The 17,288-nt window shown below is 44.7% G+C and overlaps 1 protein-coding gene and 1 non-coding gene across 2 annotated transcripts in view; both read left to right on the top strand.

Annotated features, from left to right (window-relative positions):
• The window catches only part of Mgat5 (alpha-1,6-mannosylglycoprotein 6-beta-N-acetylglucosaminyltransferase), a 281,270-nt gene that overhangs the window by 163,909 nt on the left and 100,073 nt on the right, over positions 1–17,288 (top strand). The window contains exon 7 of the mRNA XM_028771515.1: positions 15,170–15,241. Within this exon, the coding sequence (XP_028627348.1) occupies positions 15,170–15,241 (72 nt within the window). The remainder of the gene's footprint in view (positions 1–15,169; positions 15,242–17,288) is intronic.
• LOC114624590 lies at positions 7,302–7,410 on the top strand. Its single transcript, XR_003711958.1, has one exon. It is a non-coding gene; the product is annotated as a small nucleolar RNA U6-53/MBII-28 (small nucleolar RNA).

Genomic DNA, 17,288 nt, shown 5'->3' with positions numbered 1-17,288 from the left:
AGGAGGAGGAGAAGGAGAGGAGGAGCTAGGAGATGAGAGAGAGGGGGAGGGGAATATGGAGGCAGATGTTCGTGCATCTCTGTCAGTCAAAGATAGCTGATATATCTAGGTTAGGTATTGGGTTACACTTCTGATTGTATGGATATCTTGTTATTGAACATTACCAAACTTATAAAGCCTTTGATTAACATTAAAAGAAAAAGTTACTAATAAAAAAAAAACACTTAAAATTGCTACCCTAACCATGCTCTAGTGGAGGAAGGGTAGATGCTCAAGAGAGAGGAAAGTGGGGGTCTGAGGGACAGGCAGACCTAGCGCACTGGTCTGTCTAGAGACCGTGGTTTCATAGGCCCAGACTTATTCTCTTCCTGAGGTGCAGTTAGGCTTCAGTAGTCTTGGCATAAGACCAGTTTCTTGCTTCTTCTCATTAGCAGATTCAGTTCAGTGAGTGCTTACTGGCCTCTGTTGTAGTCACTGGGTTGTCGGCATCTACTGAGAGCTCATTTTCTTGTCACTGCTCCAGGCATCCTGTATCTTAAAAGTCTAATAGGAAAAAGAAGAGAGAGATTCAGATGGGAGAGGAAGAAAAGAGGGGTATAAATAACCACAAACCAGGAGAGATGGCTCCACTTGTGACATCTGGGAACCCGGTGGTAGTTAACACTGGTCGTCAGCTTGACAGGGTCTAGAATCACCTAGAAGACGAGGCACTGAACATGTCTGTAAGGAAATGTATCGAATGGGCTAAGGAGGAAAGATGTAACTTAAATGTGGTCCCATGGGCTGGAGAGACAGACTGAATAAACAGAAGAAAGTGAGCCGAGCGAGCACCATCATCCCTCTCCTTCTGCTTCCTGGATGTTGATGCCATGTGACTATCTGGCACCGTGCATTCCTAGCATGCACTGTGTCCTCAAAACTCTGAGCCAAAATGAACCCTTCCTTTAAGTTGCTTTTGTCAGGGTTTGTATTAGAGTAGTTATCAAAATAAGTAATATGGAACTTTATTATTATCAGGCTCTAAAAATGACTCTGAAAAGGGCCTATTGTATCATCCCACACTCAGGGACAGCTGCAGGACAGATGGTTACTCCTGAAAAGTCCAGGCCTAGGAACATCATATTTGCTCTTTCACCATTTCTCAATCTCTGTGACACAATGTGTTTCCTCAAGTTCTTCTGGTTGTAGTTCTCTTTGTTTTTAAAAACATCTGCCTCCCATTGAAATGGCGTGGGGACGCCCAGATTCACATCAGAATGTCCTTGGAGAGGGCCTGGCAGACAGAGGATGCTCAGTAAACATAGGTGACATATTTTATGTTTTCACATTATCCTTAATTCGAGGACATTCTGGATGGGCTTGCTGTTCTGTTTTAGATTAGTGAGTCAAGTCACCAGTCTAATAAGATAAGAATCTGTTATAACTTCTAGTCATGTAGAAACTGGACTCTTCCTTGATACTGGGGTTGGTTGGTTGGTTGGTTGGTATTTTGTTTTGTTTTGTGCCAGAGATTGGGGGCAGGGTGTTCAGTTGAAGGCCATACATCTCCTCTCATGACCATCCACGTTACTTTTTAAACACAGTCTCACTAAGTCTAGAACTCAGCAATTAGGCTACACTTTCTGGCCAGTGACCCCCAGGGATCTCCCCATTTCCACCTCAGTGCTGGGGTTACAGGTATACACCATCGCTTCCAGCTTTTTTGTTTTTTAATGTGCTGTGGCTTAGAACTCATATCCACATGGTTATGTGGAAACACTGAGCCATCTCTCCAGTCCTATGGCTGCCTTTTTAACTGCTAAGGACTGTATGTGTGCTTTGTAGCATGGCATTTTGATAAGCATGTGCATTGTGGAATGCCTAAGGATGCCAACGAATACACATTACTCTATATTCTTTGCATGAGTGTGAGGACCACACTTGCCCATGACTGCTAGTCTCCATGTGGGATGTTGCATTTGTGTTGTTAGGAGCTGATACACAGAACCAGTTATGTGAAATTAATTGAGACCAGTCCTCAAAGTCAGTTCCTTTCCTTGTAGTATTAAACTCCTGGGCAAGGGTCTGGAGAGATGACTTAGCATTAAAAATGCTTGCTGCTCTTATAGAAGACCTGAGTTTGGTTCCCAGCACCCATGTCAGACTAATGACAGTCTTTAACTAGCTTCAGGGTGGTCTCATGCCCTCTTTTGGCCTCTGTGGGCACCTTCATGTAAGTATTTCTCTCTCTCTGTCTCTCTCTCTCTCTCTCTCTCTCTCTCTCTCTCTCTCTGACACACACACACACACACACACACACACACACACACACACACACACACAATGCTGAGGGATACAGCTGTTTGGGCCTGTTTGTTAGTCTAGGTTTTTTGTTTTTCTCTTTTTCTTTTTTTCTGTCTTATAACGCTCCTATTTTGTTGAACTCTGAGACCTGTTTCCTTTCATTATCACACACCAGGTTTCTCTTGAAGTTGGCAAAATGAGAAAGCCATCTTAGCTTGACCTACTCTGTAAACACAATCAATAGGTATACAGGCACTGCTGTTGCATTTGCAGTCTTTATGGGAAGAGCTGGGCTAGTTTTGGGGTTTAGCATCAGAACAGAGACAGACACCTAGAAGACCTAAAGTTGCTTGAGGAATGGACTGGAACCTTCGATTCAGGACGTGCTCCTCCCTTCATTTCCCTCCACCGTTGCCTTAGCATACTCGCTTGCAGTGAGTGACAACTGCAGCAGCTGCCATAACCAACCTGCCCATTTAAAGCATCTGACAGTTTCATGTGTTTGCACTGTATCCTGATCCTGTCTCAGCCATCCCCACCCTCCCATTCCCTCCACACACTCCCAACACAACCCTTTTACCTTCGTGTCCTCTCATTTTGTTTTCTTTAGTAATCCACGGAGTCTAATTAGCTCTGCTGGCTGGAATGTTGACTGGCCTGACCCTGTGTAAGTCTTGTCCAGGTAACCATAGCTACAATGGATCCTGAGTGCAATGACCATCTCATGTCCAAAAGACAGTATGCCACGGCTCTCTCCCCATCCTCTGCCTCTAACATTCATTCATCCTGGTCCCTTCCCTGATGTTGCCTAAGGCTTGTGAGGGAGGGGTTTGTATAGATGGCCATTTAGGGCTGAGCACTCCAGAGACACTTACTCTCAATACTTCCACCAGTCAAGAGTCTCCACACACTGTACACTGCAGAAAGAGTCTTCTCTGACCAAGGATGAGTGTCATATAAATGAAACTCTATAGAAGGCAGTTTGATATATATGTCCATTTATCAAGACAATAGAAGTAGTATCCTTCCTACCTATGACCTCCTTGGCCATTAACCACCTTGCAATCTACAAATCCTTTTCAATTAAAACCTCCAAAGTACAACCTCTATGTGAGCTATGGCAGCTCTCAGCTGCTTGTCATCTGCCTGACACCACACTGGTGACAGCAGTGTAGCACCAACAGTCAGCGGCTCCCTTCTTTAGGGATGGGCTTGCGAGATAGCCAGAATATTCTGGAGTTGTTAGGGTCAAGCCTGAGCTCCGGCATCCCTGGTAAGCTAGGCTTAGTCACTGTCCCCAATATGCCAATTAGAGACAAGCAATAGTGAAAGCTGAGAAGGCGTCTTCAAAGTGACCATCTTGAAGAGAGGAGCAAATAAAGAGGGCCAGTGACCCCACCCTGAGTCTGTCTTCAGGGTCCTGTAGTAAGGTTGAAATAGAGGGCCAGAGCTGTTCATGGCTAAGCAGTCCTGGACAATGAATGGCCCTGCCCACTGTCATTTCCTCAGTTCTGGTCTCTCTTGCAAGATGGTCTGACAAGTTGTCAGAAGTGTGTAAAGTCTCTTTCCAGGAGACAAACCCTCCCTCCCCATGGCTGACACTAGGCATCGGCCTTTCCTTGGGCTCCATGGTCTCTGTGGTTAGATTGTGGAGAGAGGGTCACACATAGATTTGTCTTTGTAGTATCTTCCACCCCCTCCAGGGCAGTTACAAGCAGAGTGAAACATTACTTATGCCAGATGCTGCAGATGCCCAGCCGCATGTCACCTGCTGGCCATGACCAAAAGGGGGTAGAGAGCCAGGCCATGGGCAGCTGCACTGCAAAAGTTGGGTCGCCTGGTTTCAGTGTTCCACACTTAGTGCCTCCTCAGTCCTTTATTTTAAAGGACTACAAACTCAGCTAAGTAGCCACAGCCGCTGGCTCTGCATTCTCCCTGTGCTAAAACCCACTCGTGTCGGGCGTACAGCCCAAATTAGCTGATTTCAGTTGGTGACCTCCATTGTTTAATTTCTACTACTCCGTAATTTTGATGCCTGCCCTCCAAACAGGAGAAACCCCACCAGGCTCCCAGGTCATAGCTAATGAAAGCCAGGTGTCACTCGCTGTGCAGTGAGAGCATGCGAGTGATTCAGCTCTTCTGGCAGCCTCGTACTTCATCACCTGGCAGGTCACTTTGTCCGTCAGTTTCTTTGAGCCGTATGGCTATTTCCGTTATAGAGACAAGGCCGTGCACAGTGATTGCTACAACTGCCCTTGTTTGGGGCGTATTAATTCAATTCAGCTGTCCACAACATTTACGGCTAGTGACTCTTACAAAGCTCAGAGCAAGTTTCTTCGACACCCATCTATAGTGCATTGATGGATGATGTTCATGTATTTGATACCTAGGTTGTCTTTTTCTTTTTATATCATTGTTCCAAAACCTAGCCAGCAACATACTTTTCTAGATCTCTTGACTCGTTGGTACCATGGTTTTTCTGTATGTGTGTGTGTAAGCCAGAGGGACATGAAGAGGTAGAGGTCAACCTCTACATAGTTCCTCAGGTACTGTCTATTTTATCATCATTTGCTTGCTCGCTTTTTATTTCCTGTTCCTGTCTATATAACCATGTGTGTATGGGCACACATGTGTGCATTTCCATGTGGAGGACCAAAGTTGAAGCCAGTCACCTTCTTCTATCTCTATTTTATTGAGGCAGTATCTTTCACTGAACCCTGAAGTAGCTGGTTCTGTCTAATCTGCCTAGCTAACTTGCCCTAAGTGTCTCCTGTCTCTACCTCCCAAGTATTGAGATTATAAGTGACTGCCATGCCTTCCTGGTTTTTATAGGGGTGGAGGCTTAAACTGATCATGTAAGCCTTTTACTCGCTGAGCTGTCTCCTGAGCCTCTACATACACCCCTTCTTTCTCAAAACAGACACCTTCACTGGCCTGGAGCTTACCAAGTACTCTAAGCTGACTGGCCCGTGAGGCCTGGGCATCTGCCTGTCTCTCCATCTCCCTAGCCTTGGGATTACAAGTGCACACCACCATACACAGCCTAGGGGTAGAAATCAGGTCCCTATGCTTGACTGGCAAGCATTCTACCATCTGTGCCATCTCCCCAGCCTTTGGTTGATTTGATTTTTTAAACCATTTTTGTAGCTACTACAGGTATATTTAGTATGAGATAATCAAATTAGCTGGTGATTTATTGCTAGATCTTAAGATGTTTACAAACTACTGCTCCAAATGGACAGATGTGTATGCACTTGCATGTGTCTATGTGTGTGTGACCTTCCTAATGGGACAAAAGAAGCAGTTTCATGTATTACCCATCAATCTGTTTCTTCTGTTTCGTGAACAATAGACATAAAGGTCCCTGCCTTCCAGTTTTCCCTTGGCAATATGTAAAACCAATATTGGTTGAGCATGCTATTAACCTTGAGTTTAAATTCAGCGTACTTAATCCCTTGATTACTGCCAAGATTAATGCCCAACAGGAAAGGTTGGAAGCTTAAATGCTTGTGAATGCAAGCATGAAATGAAATCCTAATAACCCGCACAATGATCAGGATTTATAGCCTGTGTGGGCTGTGAAAGATAACTTGGAAATGGTGTTACAGAGACTAATCTGTCAGAGTGGGCAGTCTTCAAGAATTGACTGTTCAGGCTGCAGGAGAAAATCAGAACAGCAAAACTGACATGTGGGAACAGGTCAAGGCATGCTTTAAACATTCCTCCAGGCTGTTGCCCGAGTAGACCAAAATGTGCCTTGAACATGTTTGTCTGTGTGAAGTCGGAGATTCTCTTTCCATAAGATAAGATTTCCTGGCAGTTGGCTGAAATTTATGGTTGAGATCTTTCCATTTTCTGCACCCAGACTTCATCTCTATCTTTTCATCTCCATGCGTTCATTGTTCTTGCTGCCTGAGTGTTAAGATGCCCTTTGCGAAGGGATTTTTCAAGCTATCCCAACTTGGGGGAGCTGTGTATAGCTGACTGATGTCTCTGCCCCTTTCCCACAACTGTCCTCCCAGAATTAATCTTAATGACATTTCTTTCTTAATGCCATTTATAGTGAACATCTTTTCCTGTTCTCTACCTCAGAAAAACTCAGGGGGAAAGAGCAAGAGCTGTCAAACCCCAAATTAGTGTGTCTGTCCTCATTGGAACATGTGGTTGGCGGGGCTCCAATACAGTCAACTCCTAGCTGTTCTATGTTTAATCTGTGTGTGTGTGTGTGTGTGTGTCTGTGTGTGTGTGCCTGTGTGTGTTTGTGTGTGCTCAAGCATTTGCATGCATATATGCATGCCTGTGTGCCTGTGTACGTGTGTGTGTGTGTGTCTGTGTGTGTATGTGTGTCTATGTGTGTGTCTGTGTGTGTGTGCCTGTGTGTGTTTGTGTATGCTCAAGCATTTGCATGCATGTATGCATGCCTGTGTGCCTGCTTGTGTGCATGCATGTGTGCATGTGCATGTGTGCATGCATGCGTGCGTGTGTGTGTGTGTCTGTGTACGTGTGTGTGTGTGTGTGTGTGTGTGTGTGAATGTGGACATTAGTGTGCTGCAGAGCATGCATGGCAGCTAGAAGAGAGTTTCCAGTGTTAGTTCCCACCTTCCAACTTGATACAGAGTCTCTGTTGCTTTTCTGCTGTGTATAGCAAAGTTCACTGGCCCTCAGACCCTGGGAACATTCTGGTCCTTGCATCCTCTTGCTGTAGAAGTCTAGGAGACAGGTGTGAGACCTTCATACTTGTTCTTTATCCACTGAGCCATCTGCCTACCTACCTATCAGGGTTGTCTGATAGTGTGTGTTATGTGCTCAAAATACATTTCATGGTTTTTACAAGGGTCTCATATAGCCAGGCTAGCCTCAACTTCAATTTCTTTATTTAGCTGAGGATGACCTGGAACTTCCCAAGTGCACACTTATATCCAGTTTTTGGTGGCACTGGGATGGAACCCAGGGCTTCATGAATCCTAGGCAAACACCCTGCTATCTGATTAGCCCCTGCTCCCCCCGACATTTCTGTGTCCCAGTGATGAGTTGCCATGCTAATACTGAGCCACCAGCCAGGCTGTTCCTGCCTGGTTTGGGTGCCAGTGAGTTTAACAAGACTTCTCGTGTGGAGACCTGAGGGACAGTACAGCAAGCAAAACCAGAAACTTCCTTAGCTTAGCTTACTATCAATGTGTCCAGCTCTGACTTTTGCTGATTCGCTCTATGAGGCACTGTATCCTGGCCCTCTGTTGGTTGTCCCAGAGTCTGATCAGAGTGTGGCTGTGGATCTTCTTTGCATCATGGATGGGTAGTGTTTCACACTTTTTCCAGGAGGCTTATACTACTAGGCTGTGCTTTCGTTGACCCCTCCTTCCTACCCCATCCTTCACACCCTCTCTCTTCCCACTTTCCTTTCTACCTTAAGCTGGGGCCTCAGACAAGCTAGGCCAATATCCCCAGGCCTAGATGTGCTTCTTTATCTATAAGGTGTTATGTCACAAACCCAGGACAAATGGTCGAGATGCCTACTGACATATTAAAGTGGACACTGGCCTCCAAGTTCTCCCAGCATCCCTCAGCCCATACCAGTTACAGGGCCCTTCTGGATGGTGTACCCTAACCCCTACTCTAAACTTCCCCAGCCCAGAGACGGGGCTGGGCTTGCCCTTCCCCCAGCTGCTCTTCCCTATATAACCCAGCCACTTTGGCCTCACCAGTCTTTTCCCTCTTTTGCCTTTTGGCTTCTTGGTCTCTTGTCTCCTGGCTCTCTCCTCTCCCCTCCTCCTTCTCCACAAGGGACAAGGCTCAGTGTGTTGATCATGTCCACTCTGGACTCTCGAAGACTTTCTTTGAATATACCTTCTCCTCCGCCGTAACTGAGAGCAGGAATGTCCTTTCTATTTCTTTTTTGCACTCATAGGAATGTCCACTAAGGTGAACTACTTTCACTTCCTATCCAGTCAAAGAGCTCCTGTAGAAAACCTCAAAATAATTTTTGATATTTATTACTTACTTACTTACTATTATGTGTGGGGGCATGGGCATAGCATTGGCATACATGTGATGGTCAAGGGGCAGTCTCAGGCAGGGGTCACTTCTCTCCTACCTTGTGGGACCTGGGGATTGAACTTTAGCCCCAAGCCTCCTTTTCTACTGCACCAGCCTCACTGACCCCAGAAAGACTTTTATTTCCCAGTTGGCTTCCACGGGTATCTAACACTTTTTAATACTTAAAAGAGGATTGGTTTGGGTTTTGGTTTGTTTTATATTTGGCTTGCTTTCATTTATTTCTTCTTATTATTATTAGGAAGTCATTATTTGAAATATATGTGGTGTGCTTGATCCACACTCATTATTTTCTGACTGATCATCATTTTATCACTGATATAGTAACCAGAACTGTTTTGTTTTTAAAAAAAAAAAAAAGGAGTGCCTCATGCCTACATTTATTGAATGAATGACTCTGTTCTTAGTGGATTTTAAGTATTAGGGTGTACATACCCTTTTATTGACATTGGAAATTATTGACATTGGTAATTTCTCATAGCTATAGCCTTATCTTAAAAAAACCTGCTAAGAGTTTGAGATTGAGACACAAAGCAGGGGAATTTGAGCTTATTCACAGAGTAGTTCCGTCCAGTATTATTTCGTGAGGGAGAGTGAGAAATCAGATTAGAATGAAAGACTCAATTGCAGAACTATTCTCATGGTCATGGAAGATGATAACCAGGCAGTCATGTGCTAGACAACAAAGAATGGTGGTGTGCCTGGTCTCCAGAACATGGGTCTCCTCCTCTGGCTACTCACATGGAATATGAATAATCCATATTCAGGCTGGATGAAGCCAGTTTTAGGTTCACTGAACACCTAAGGAGAAGTTTTGGAGGACGCATGTCAGCGTGTCTGTGTTATTTGTGTGATCATCTGCAGAGGAATTCATTTGCCATCTCTCCTGTGTGATGAGAAGTGACTTTCTCAACTGATATCAGTCTGTGTTGTAAAACGTCTGTGTCATGAACCCATTAGAATCCACTCGTTCTGAGGCAGAGGGAAGACTTGTCACAGCTTCTCTGTGTCATAGCCTGAGCAGGGCTCTCAAGGATCACTCCAGCCTCTGGCTTTCTCCTACACATGGCTGGCTGAGTCACGTTCTGTGTTTGTAATGTTCCTTCCTGCCCCGATAGAGACCATGATAGGTGCTCTAGACCCCATCCTCACTGCCCCATCTGCATCTTGATCCAAGCATTTTCAGTTACCCATGATCAACAGAGGCCTGGTTTTATTCAGTGGAGATTTTAATTTTTTAATTTCAAAAGATAAAAATGTATTAAATTTTAAAAATTAAACTCTTACCAGAAGAAAGATCACGGTAACTATAGGTCCAGGTCTTCTCTGTGGAATGCATGGGAATATGAGTGTTGTGGGTGTGGAGGGATGAGGTGAGTCTGTGGCCCATATACACACACAAACACACACCCACCTCCATTATCACATACAGATTAACAAAAGGGAGAAAAGCAAAACCCTCCAAATGCCCAGCACACAGAGACAGACAGTTTTTCTTCTCTTAGGCATTGAGTTTTAGGGATGGAAGTTTTGTTTGTTTGTTGTTTTGATTTTTTTTTTGAAACAAGGTTATGCAGCTTGGGCTGTCTTAGAACTAACTATATTGACCAGACTGGCCCAGAACTCACAGAGATCAGTCAGCCTCTGCCTCTCTGCCTCTCTGCCTCTCTGCCTCTCTCTGCCTCTCTCTGCCTCTCTCTGCCTCTCTCTGCCTCTCTCTGCCTCTCTCTGCCTCTGCCTCTCTCTGCCTCTCTCTGCCTCACTGCCTCTGCCTCTACCTCTCTGCCTCTCTCTGCCTCTCTCTGCCTCTCTCTGCCTCACTGCCTCTGCCTCTACCTCTCTGCCTCTCTGCCTCTCTGCCTCTCTGCCTCTCTGCCTCTCTGCCTCTCTGCCTCTCTGCCTCTCTGCCTCCGCCTCTGCTTCTGCTGGGATTATGCTACAATGCCTGGAGGTTGGTTTTGATTGTGTTTGTTACCTGGAATGGATAGCATGAGATCCTGGGTGTCAATGATATACTTGAATAAAACAGCTTCATCTACAATAGCAAGAGAAGAGACCAAAACTGAGGCTGTTTCCACAGAAAAGAACATCTGCCCAGAGAGACCAGGCTCTTAAGGACTGTGGTTGCACCTACCCGGCCTCTCCTGTTAGTGTTGACAGCAGGTTCCTGCTTCCTCCTTTCACCTGCCTCCATCCCTGTGTGTGTCTGCCAGCTGCTTCTTTTTCCTTGAGTGCAATGACTCTCCCATACTGTGGATCTTGAAAAAACAGCCTGACCCAGTTAGAACTTTTAGGAACTCATACTGCTTTGATTCACCAGTCTCCTGACAAAGCTGAAAAACCTATTCAGTTCAAAGAAGTCTAAATCACCAGGAGGTATGTCAAAATTGTTTTACTTTACATCTCATCTCTAAAGAAAGCAATGTATAGAGCCGTCTCCGCTGAATATCCATTAGTGTTCTGAAGTTCTGGGCCAGCAAGGCTTCCCTGTCTCGTTCTGCTGCTTCTTCATTTTGCAGCCTGTGGCTAGCACACTAAAAAGATTAGTTTGTGTCGAAAGAGTTTTGCCTTCAAATTGAACTCGATCCGAGAGGTGCTACTGCTTTATTGATTCCTGGATGTGTTACCATGAATTCAAATGGTTTTTGATTTTGTGCATGTGCACCTGTTTGTGTGTGTGTGTACCTGTCTGAATTGTGTGTGCAGGGGCGGGAGATGGCATGTTGGATGTCTTCCTGTCATTCTCCACCTTAAGTTTTGGAGACAGAGTTTCTCACTGAAACTAGAGCTTGCTGATTCAGCTAGACTGGCCAGAATGCTCCTGTCTGTACCTTCCTAGTGCTTACATTACAGGCACATACTGACACCCAGGATACTTAACATGAGCTCTAGGGATCAAACTCAGGCCCTCACTCATGAGTAGCAAAGCATTTTATCCACTGAGCTATCTCCCAAATCCCATTTCTTATTGTTTACTGTGGTAAACTACAGGCTGCCTTTGATGAGTTGTTGCTTCTGAGAAGATTGTGTATCATAAGATTGGAGAGGTAAGGGAGGATGTGCAGCCGTGTGCCTCTGCACTAAGGGCCACATGCAGTGAGAAAACACAGCTGGAGATGCGTAGCTAAGGCAGCCATGATGGAATGTGTCTTGAGACAGCCATAGGACCCAGGGACTCTGGGAGCCAGTCCGAGATTAGCTCTTCTGAACAATTCCAATCAGGGCAATTCCTATGAGTCAGGGAATGAGCTCCTCCTGGGGTCAGCTTTATTGATAGGCTGTTACACTGGTGGGCCAAGCTCATTAAGTGACACTGGATGCATCAGATAGAAAATTCAGTTACATATCAGGAGTTGGAGCTATCAGCTGCAAGCATGGTTTCCCCTGCATGCTCATCGTGGTGCTTTTGTTTAGGAAAATGTTGCCCTGTGGAAGGCAGTTTGCTCATTACTTGAGTTATCGCCAGCTCTGGCCTTCCTCCAATCCTGGTAATCCTCTGAGGTTCCAGGGAAAGAAAAAAAAATTTTTTTTGTTTTGTTTTTCCCCTTCTTCCCACAGGGTAATTGGTTTACATATAATTTAATTATTTCATCAACTAGCTATCCCATCCTTGTGGAGGAAAAAAACCTCAGCCTACTTTCCCTTAGTGGGTTAAGGTCTTTATCTATTTTTCCACCATTCCAATTGCATTCGGAGCTGAAATAGCTGCCTAAAAGCTCAGTTGGACCACTCTACTTTCCATATTTGCAGAGACGTCCTTGGAGGCGGCAGAGGGGTAGCTAGTGATTGAGAGAACGAAGAACTAAGAAAAATGATCAGCTCACAAAAGCAATTACAGCCTTGAGAGTCCTCTGGTGAAGTCCTATTTTAAATCACCTTGGACTGACTATGTTTTCATCAAAGTAAGACTTGGAAGGTTCATCATAGGGTGAAGGGATTCTTCATAGGGTGAGGGAAGGCATTCTTTTACCAATATCTGGTTACACCATGGTGCCATCGGGTTTCTTTATTCCTAGTCTTGCTTTATCTTGTCCCATTATATTCTTCACGGGGAGATTTTTTTTTTTATCCTGACAGGTTACTATATAGACTTCATTTATTCAGGGGCTGGGGAGAGGTCCCATCAGTAAAGCATCTGCTGCTCACACACCAGGATCTGAGCTAGGCTCTCCGGCACCTACATAAGCAGCTGACACCAGGGCCTGCACCTGCAACTCTAGAGCAGGGCAGACAGGAACAGGTGGCTTCCTAGAGTTTGCCATCCAGCTGAATGAATGTGCTCCAGGTTCACTTACAGACCCTGTCTCTAAAAGAAAAAGGAGAGGGGGGGGAGGGAGAGGGAGAAGGAGGGAGAGGAGGAAGAAGAGGAAGAAAAATAAGAAGAGGAGGAGGAAGTGGACAAGGAAAGAAAGGACAAAGAGTAATGGAGGAAAACATCCAACATCTTGTGTCATCCACAAGCTTGTACATGTACACACATCTACATATACAGACACACACACACAGGAAAACATACATATATCACATACACAAAAAAAATTTACTCAAGTGGATGAAGATAAAAGTAAGTTTTAAAAATGAACTTAGTTTTGTATTTATTTGTGAGGATTCTTGACATCTTGACATCGAACTCTGTGTGTGTGTGCTCACACTCGTGCATGTGTTTGTGCACACATATACACACTTACATGCATGGTTGAAGGTCTAGCAGTCATGCCCAGGATGGGTCCGAAGCCTTCATATTATAAATATCCTTTATAGGGATGTTTTATTGAGTCCATTTACTAAAATTTAGTTGGTGCCAAGTGAATCAGTCTGGCCTCAGAGCAGGAAACATAGATGTGTGGGGCGTCTCTGGGACTGGCTGAAGCGGTGTGCTTTGTCGGGCTCCTCTTCTGCTCAGTTTTCCTGAGTCGTAGAGCTGTGTCTGTTGCCTGTCATGGTCATACTGGTGAAGGTCCACAGTAATTTAGACCACAGGCCTCGGGCAGGTCAGCATTCTCTCTTTTTATGAGTGAAGGCTTTGTACTTTCCCCATGGGGAGAGTTTCTGAGTGAGCCCAGTCACTGACAAACATCAACCGTATCTAATCTGAATCGTGCACTTTTCCTGCCACCTCTTAAGCCTTGGTGCCCTGAGCTGGGCTGCTTTCTGACCATTTTCCACAGCAGATGGCTTCATGCAAATATGGCCAGTTATTTTCGGTCACAGTAAATACCACCTTGCATTATGAGTAACTTCTAGATTACTGAAACTGACATGTTTTTTTGAAAACCTACCCAGACCTGGAAGTCAGATTTTCTTGTCTGGCTGATCTGCCAACCCACAAGGCTACAGTCCCCAAGTCAGTGACTCTTAAAGGATATTCCTCTGTAAAATCTTACCTGTCCCCCAACTGAAGAACGGTGATTTCTGGCGCCAGTTCTTGAGCCATCTTTAATGATGCTGTATGAATTAATAAATGACTATGCTATCTCTGAAATTTTGTAGCTATTTTAGATAAACAGGCCAAATGTCAGTGGCACCCAATGGATTTCTTGGTTTTCCTTTCCTAGATTTTTTTAATTTTAATTATGCTTTAATCAAGAGGGGTCAGTGTATACAAGTGAGATCAGCTTCTTTGGAAGCCAGAAGAAGGTGTCAGATCCCCTGGAGCAGGGGTTCCAGGTAGTTGTGAGCTGCCCCAGTACTGGGAACTGAACTGTGTCCTTTGTGAGTGCAGGAGTCTCTCTTAAACTCTGAGCCATGCCTTGAGCCCCTGCCTAGACTCTCTTCAGTCCCTTTCTAACAATTATTGGTTTCACTAATCTCTGGTACCTTTTCTTGAAGAAATATCTTTAAGCACAGTCCTTTTCCTCCTTCCTTTCTTCCTTCCCCCAACAGTTGTCAGGTGTGTTCAGCTTGAGCCTGTAAGGCACAGACACTCAAGAGAGCTATAAATGCAAGCTCACACAAAGTTATACACTTGCTTAAAGCATTATAGAGTGTGTGAGTGTGTGTGTGTGTGTGTGTGTGTGTATGAGTGTGTGTTGTAATTCAGTTATAATATTCTTATGAGTGAACTTTATAGTTGCCTCAGTGTTAGAAGGTTGGACACAGCTTATGTGTTGACAGATCCTACTGTGGAAGAACTCTTGTAAGGTCACTGAAGAGAAATAAAGGCCATTCCTGTTTTGCTATTGTTGGAAACAGGGTCTCATATAGTTCAAGCTGGCCTAGAACTCATTGTATAGTTAGAACATTTATCTGATCCTGGGTTGTCACAGCCTGGGTACTCACATGAAGGGTGTGATCCACCAGTCCTGGGTTACCCATCTTATTTCTTGAGGCAGTGTCAGGCAAACATCCAGAAAACAAACCTTGACTAATTAGCATTAAACCACAGTTTGCATTCCTGATCCTCAAATCAGAGAATAATTTTTTGGCCAGAATGCCATCTGTTCCCTTTAGACACACCTGAGTGGACCATAAATCATCTGTGCCCTTGCTGAATGGTGCACGGTGACTCCATGACACTGCCATGCCCCTGCACAAGTGTTCAAATCTTTTAACCTCTTGACAGAGGACACTCCTTCCCTCCTATGGAAGAGTGGGGATTAATTGAGGAAGAAGTCACTCCCTGTAATGTAGGACAGGTTCTTAAGACCTCTGCTGAAGGTTTCTGAGCCTTAGAAGGCACCTACATCTGGCAGGAATTTGGTTACTATCTGGTTAATAATATCCCATATAAATACTGTGCTCCTTGTGAGTTGGAAGTGGTTCTTAGCCCTCTGTCTGTGTGTTTCTGCCGAAAGATGAACCAGTATACTTAATGTTTCTGATTTATCTTTTTCAGGTTGAAAATTGGTGTCCTCGTTTACCTTGGAGAGCAAAAAATCCCTATGAAGAAGCTGACCATAACTCATTGGTAAATGACTTTGGAACACTCCTCTTCCACTTGTGTATTTAAGTCAGATGCTAAGTGATACACACAGCACCTTTTGGAAGTGCCAGCTGAAATCTCAAGTCTAGCTGGCCAAGTCATACACCGGTTAGCATAGATTTATTTATTGAGCAGTTCTCTGCAGGTCCCTAAATGCTGGGGCCACAGAAAGGAATGAGCTTCGGTGCCAGATGTAGAGGCCTTGGGTGATCTAATGAGGGGACTGGCTGTAAATAATGACCAAGCTTGTCACCAGGCTCTAATGCCTGCTAAGGAAGATTAATGAGGAAGGATGGTCTCAGCTGTGGAGGTCAAGGGAGATTCCATAGAGAAGATGATGAGCGGAATTTAAAAGGACAAGCCGTGTTCTGTGTGGCACGGAGAGAGGCATGTCTCTATGGGGAGTCTTTTCATATCATACTGCAAGATTGGGTAGGCAGGTCAGAGGTTTGGATACGCTGGTTGAAGATGCAATTAGAAAGATAGGAAGGGACTCCAGAGACCTTTCAATGCTGTCTTGAAAACTTGGGCATTTTCTTTAGACCATAGGTCAGCAAATCCTTTGTTATTTTTTAAATGTTTTTATTTACATGTCTATGTACTTTTCTACATGGGTTTATGTACACCATGTGGATGTCAGAACTCACAGAGGCAGGAAGAGAGGATCAAATCCCTGAACTAAAGTTGCAGATGGTTGGGAGCTGCCTGACATGGGTGCTGGGAGCTGAACCCCACTGTTCTGCAAGAGCAGTCAGCAACCTTACTTAACCACCAAGTCTTCTTTCTAACCCAAAGCAGGCACTTTCTGTAAAGGGTCAAATAGGGGTTTGGGATGTAGCTTAGTAGGTAGAGTGCCTACCTAGCATGTAAGTAGCCCTGGGTTCAGTCTGTGACACTGTGTACACTGGACATGGTAGGTCATGCCTCGAATCCCAGTGCTTCGGAGGTAGAGGCAAGAGAATTATAAGTCATGATCTTCCTTGGCTACATACAGAGGTCAAGGCCATCGTGGGCTACCAGACACCCCATCATGTGCAAAAATAATAGGGCTAGTGAGATGGCTCAGCAAGTAAAGGTGCCTACTGCCAAGCCTGAAGACCTGAGGACACACATGATCCCCGAAGAGAGCCAATACAAGTTGTCTTTTGACTTGCATGCGCGCGTGCACACACACACACACACATTCTAAATATGTAAAAATGTGATAAACAAGATAGCATTCTTCTCTTTATCAAACATTTCATCTCAAAGAAGTTACTCAGTTCTGCTGTCTTAGCACAGAGAACAGCATGGGTAATAAGGCATGGCTGTGCTCCACTAAACCTTGATGTACACAGACAGGCAGCCAGGAGGAAGGGGCTGTGGCCCGGGTCTATGGACTCAAGTGTAGACTGTGGGAGATTGTTGGTGCAAGAAGGGAGGCAGACACTAAGAGTGAGCCATGGTGACTGCTAAGGAGCTTAGTAGGTAAAGTGCCTACAAGTTGGTATCCTTGAAGTATTCTATGAAATAAAAACCAATATTGTCATGTTTCTCTTGTGTTCTAATCAGTATTCAAATACCAGGAAAACTAGACTTCCTGGACCTCACATTCTTCTGGTCTGAATTTTAAATTGTACTCAACTACGGTAGAAACAAAGACCATCCCTAGCTTTTAGAATTCCTTACAAAAGCATGAATTTTGTTTGTTTTGGATGTGGACAAAATTAGAAAATGATCATTTCTCGTCTTACTCTGGGGCGAAAGATACCCTCTGGTGAGCCTCGGAGTATTGGTTGGCTTTTTCCTGGTGGTCAGCTGCTTAGCAGACAACTCCAAGACACAAATCCATTTAGACACAGAGGGTTTGAAGGTACATCAGGTATACTAAGTGTGGAAACTACACGTCAGCAGAGCTCAGGCCTCCCTGTGACTACACTTTCTCAGTCTCTGATCTCTTAATGATGCCCCTTGTAACACATCAGCAGTAAGGGGCTATTGTTCCAATTTGCAACCCTAGCACCTCTTGCTTATTAAAGTTTTTTAATTATAT

Source organism: Grammomys surdaster, unplaced genomic scaffold (assembly GCF_004785775.1).
Source record: "Grammomys surdaster isolate TR1022 unplaced genomic scaffold, NIH_TR_1.0 208, whole genome shotgun sequence".
Classification (NCBI taxonomy): domain Eukaryota; kingdom Metazoa; phylum Chordata; class Mammalia; order Rodentia; family Muridae; genus Grammomys; species Grammomys surdaster.
This window is presented reverse-complemented; position numbering and strand designations above follow the sequence as displayed.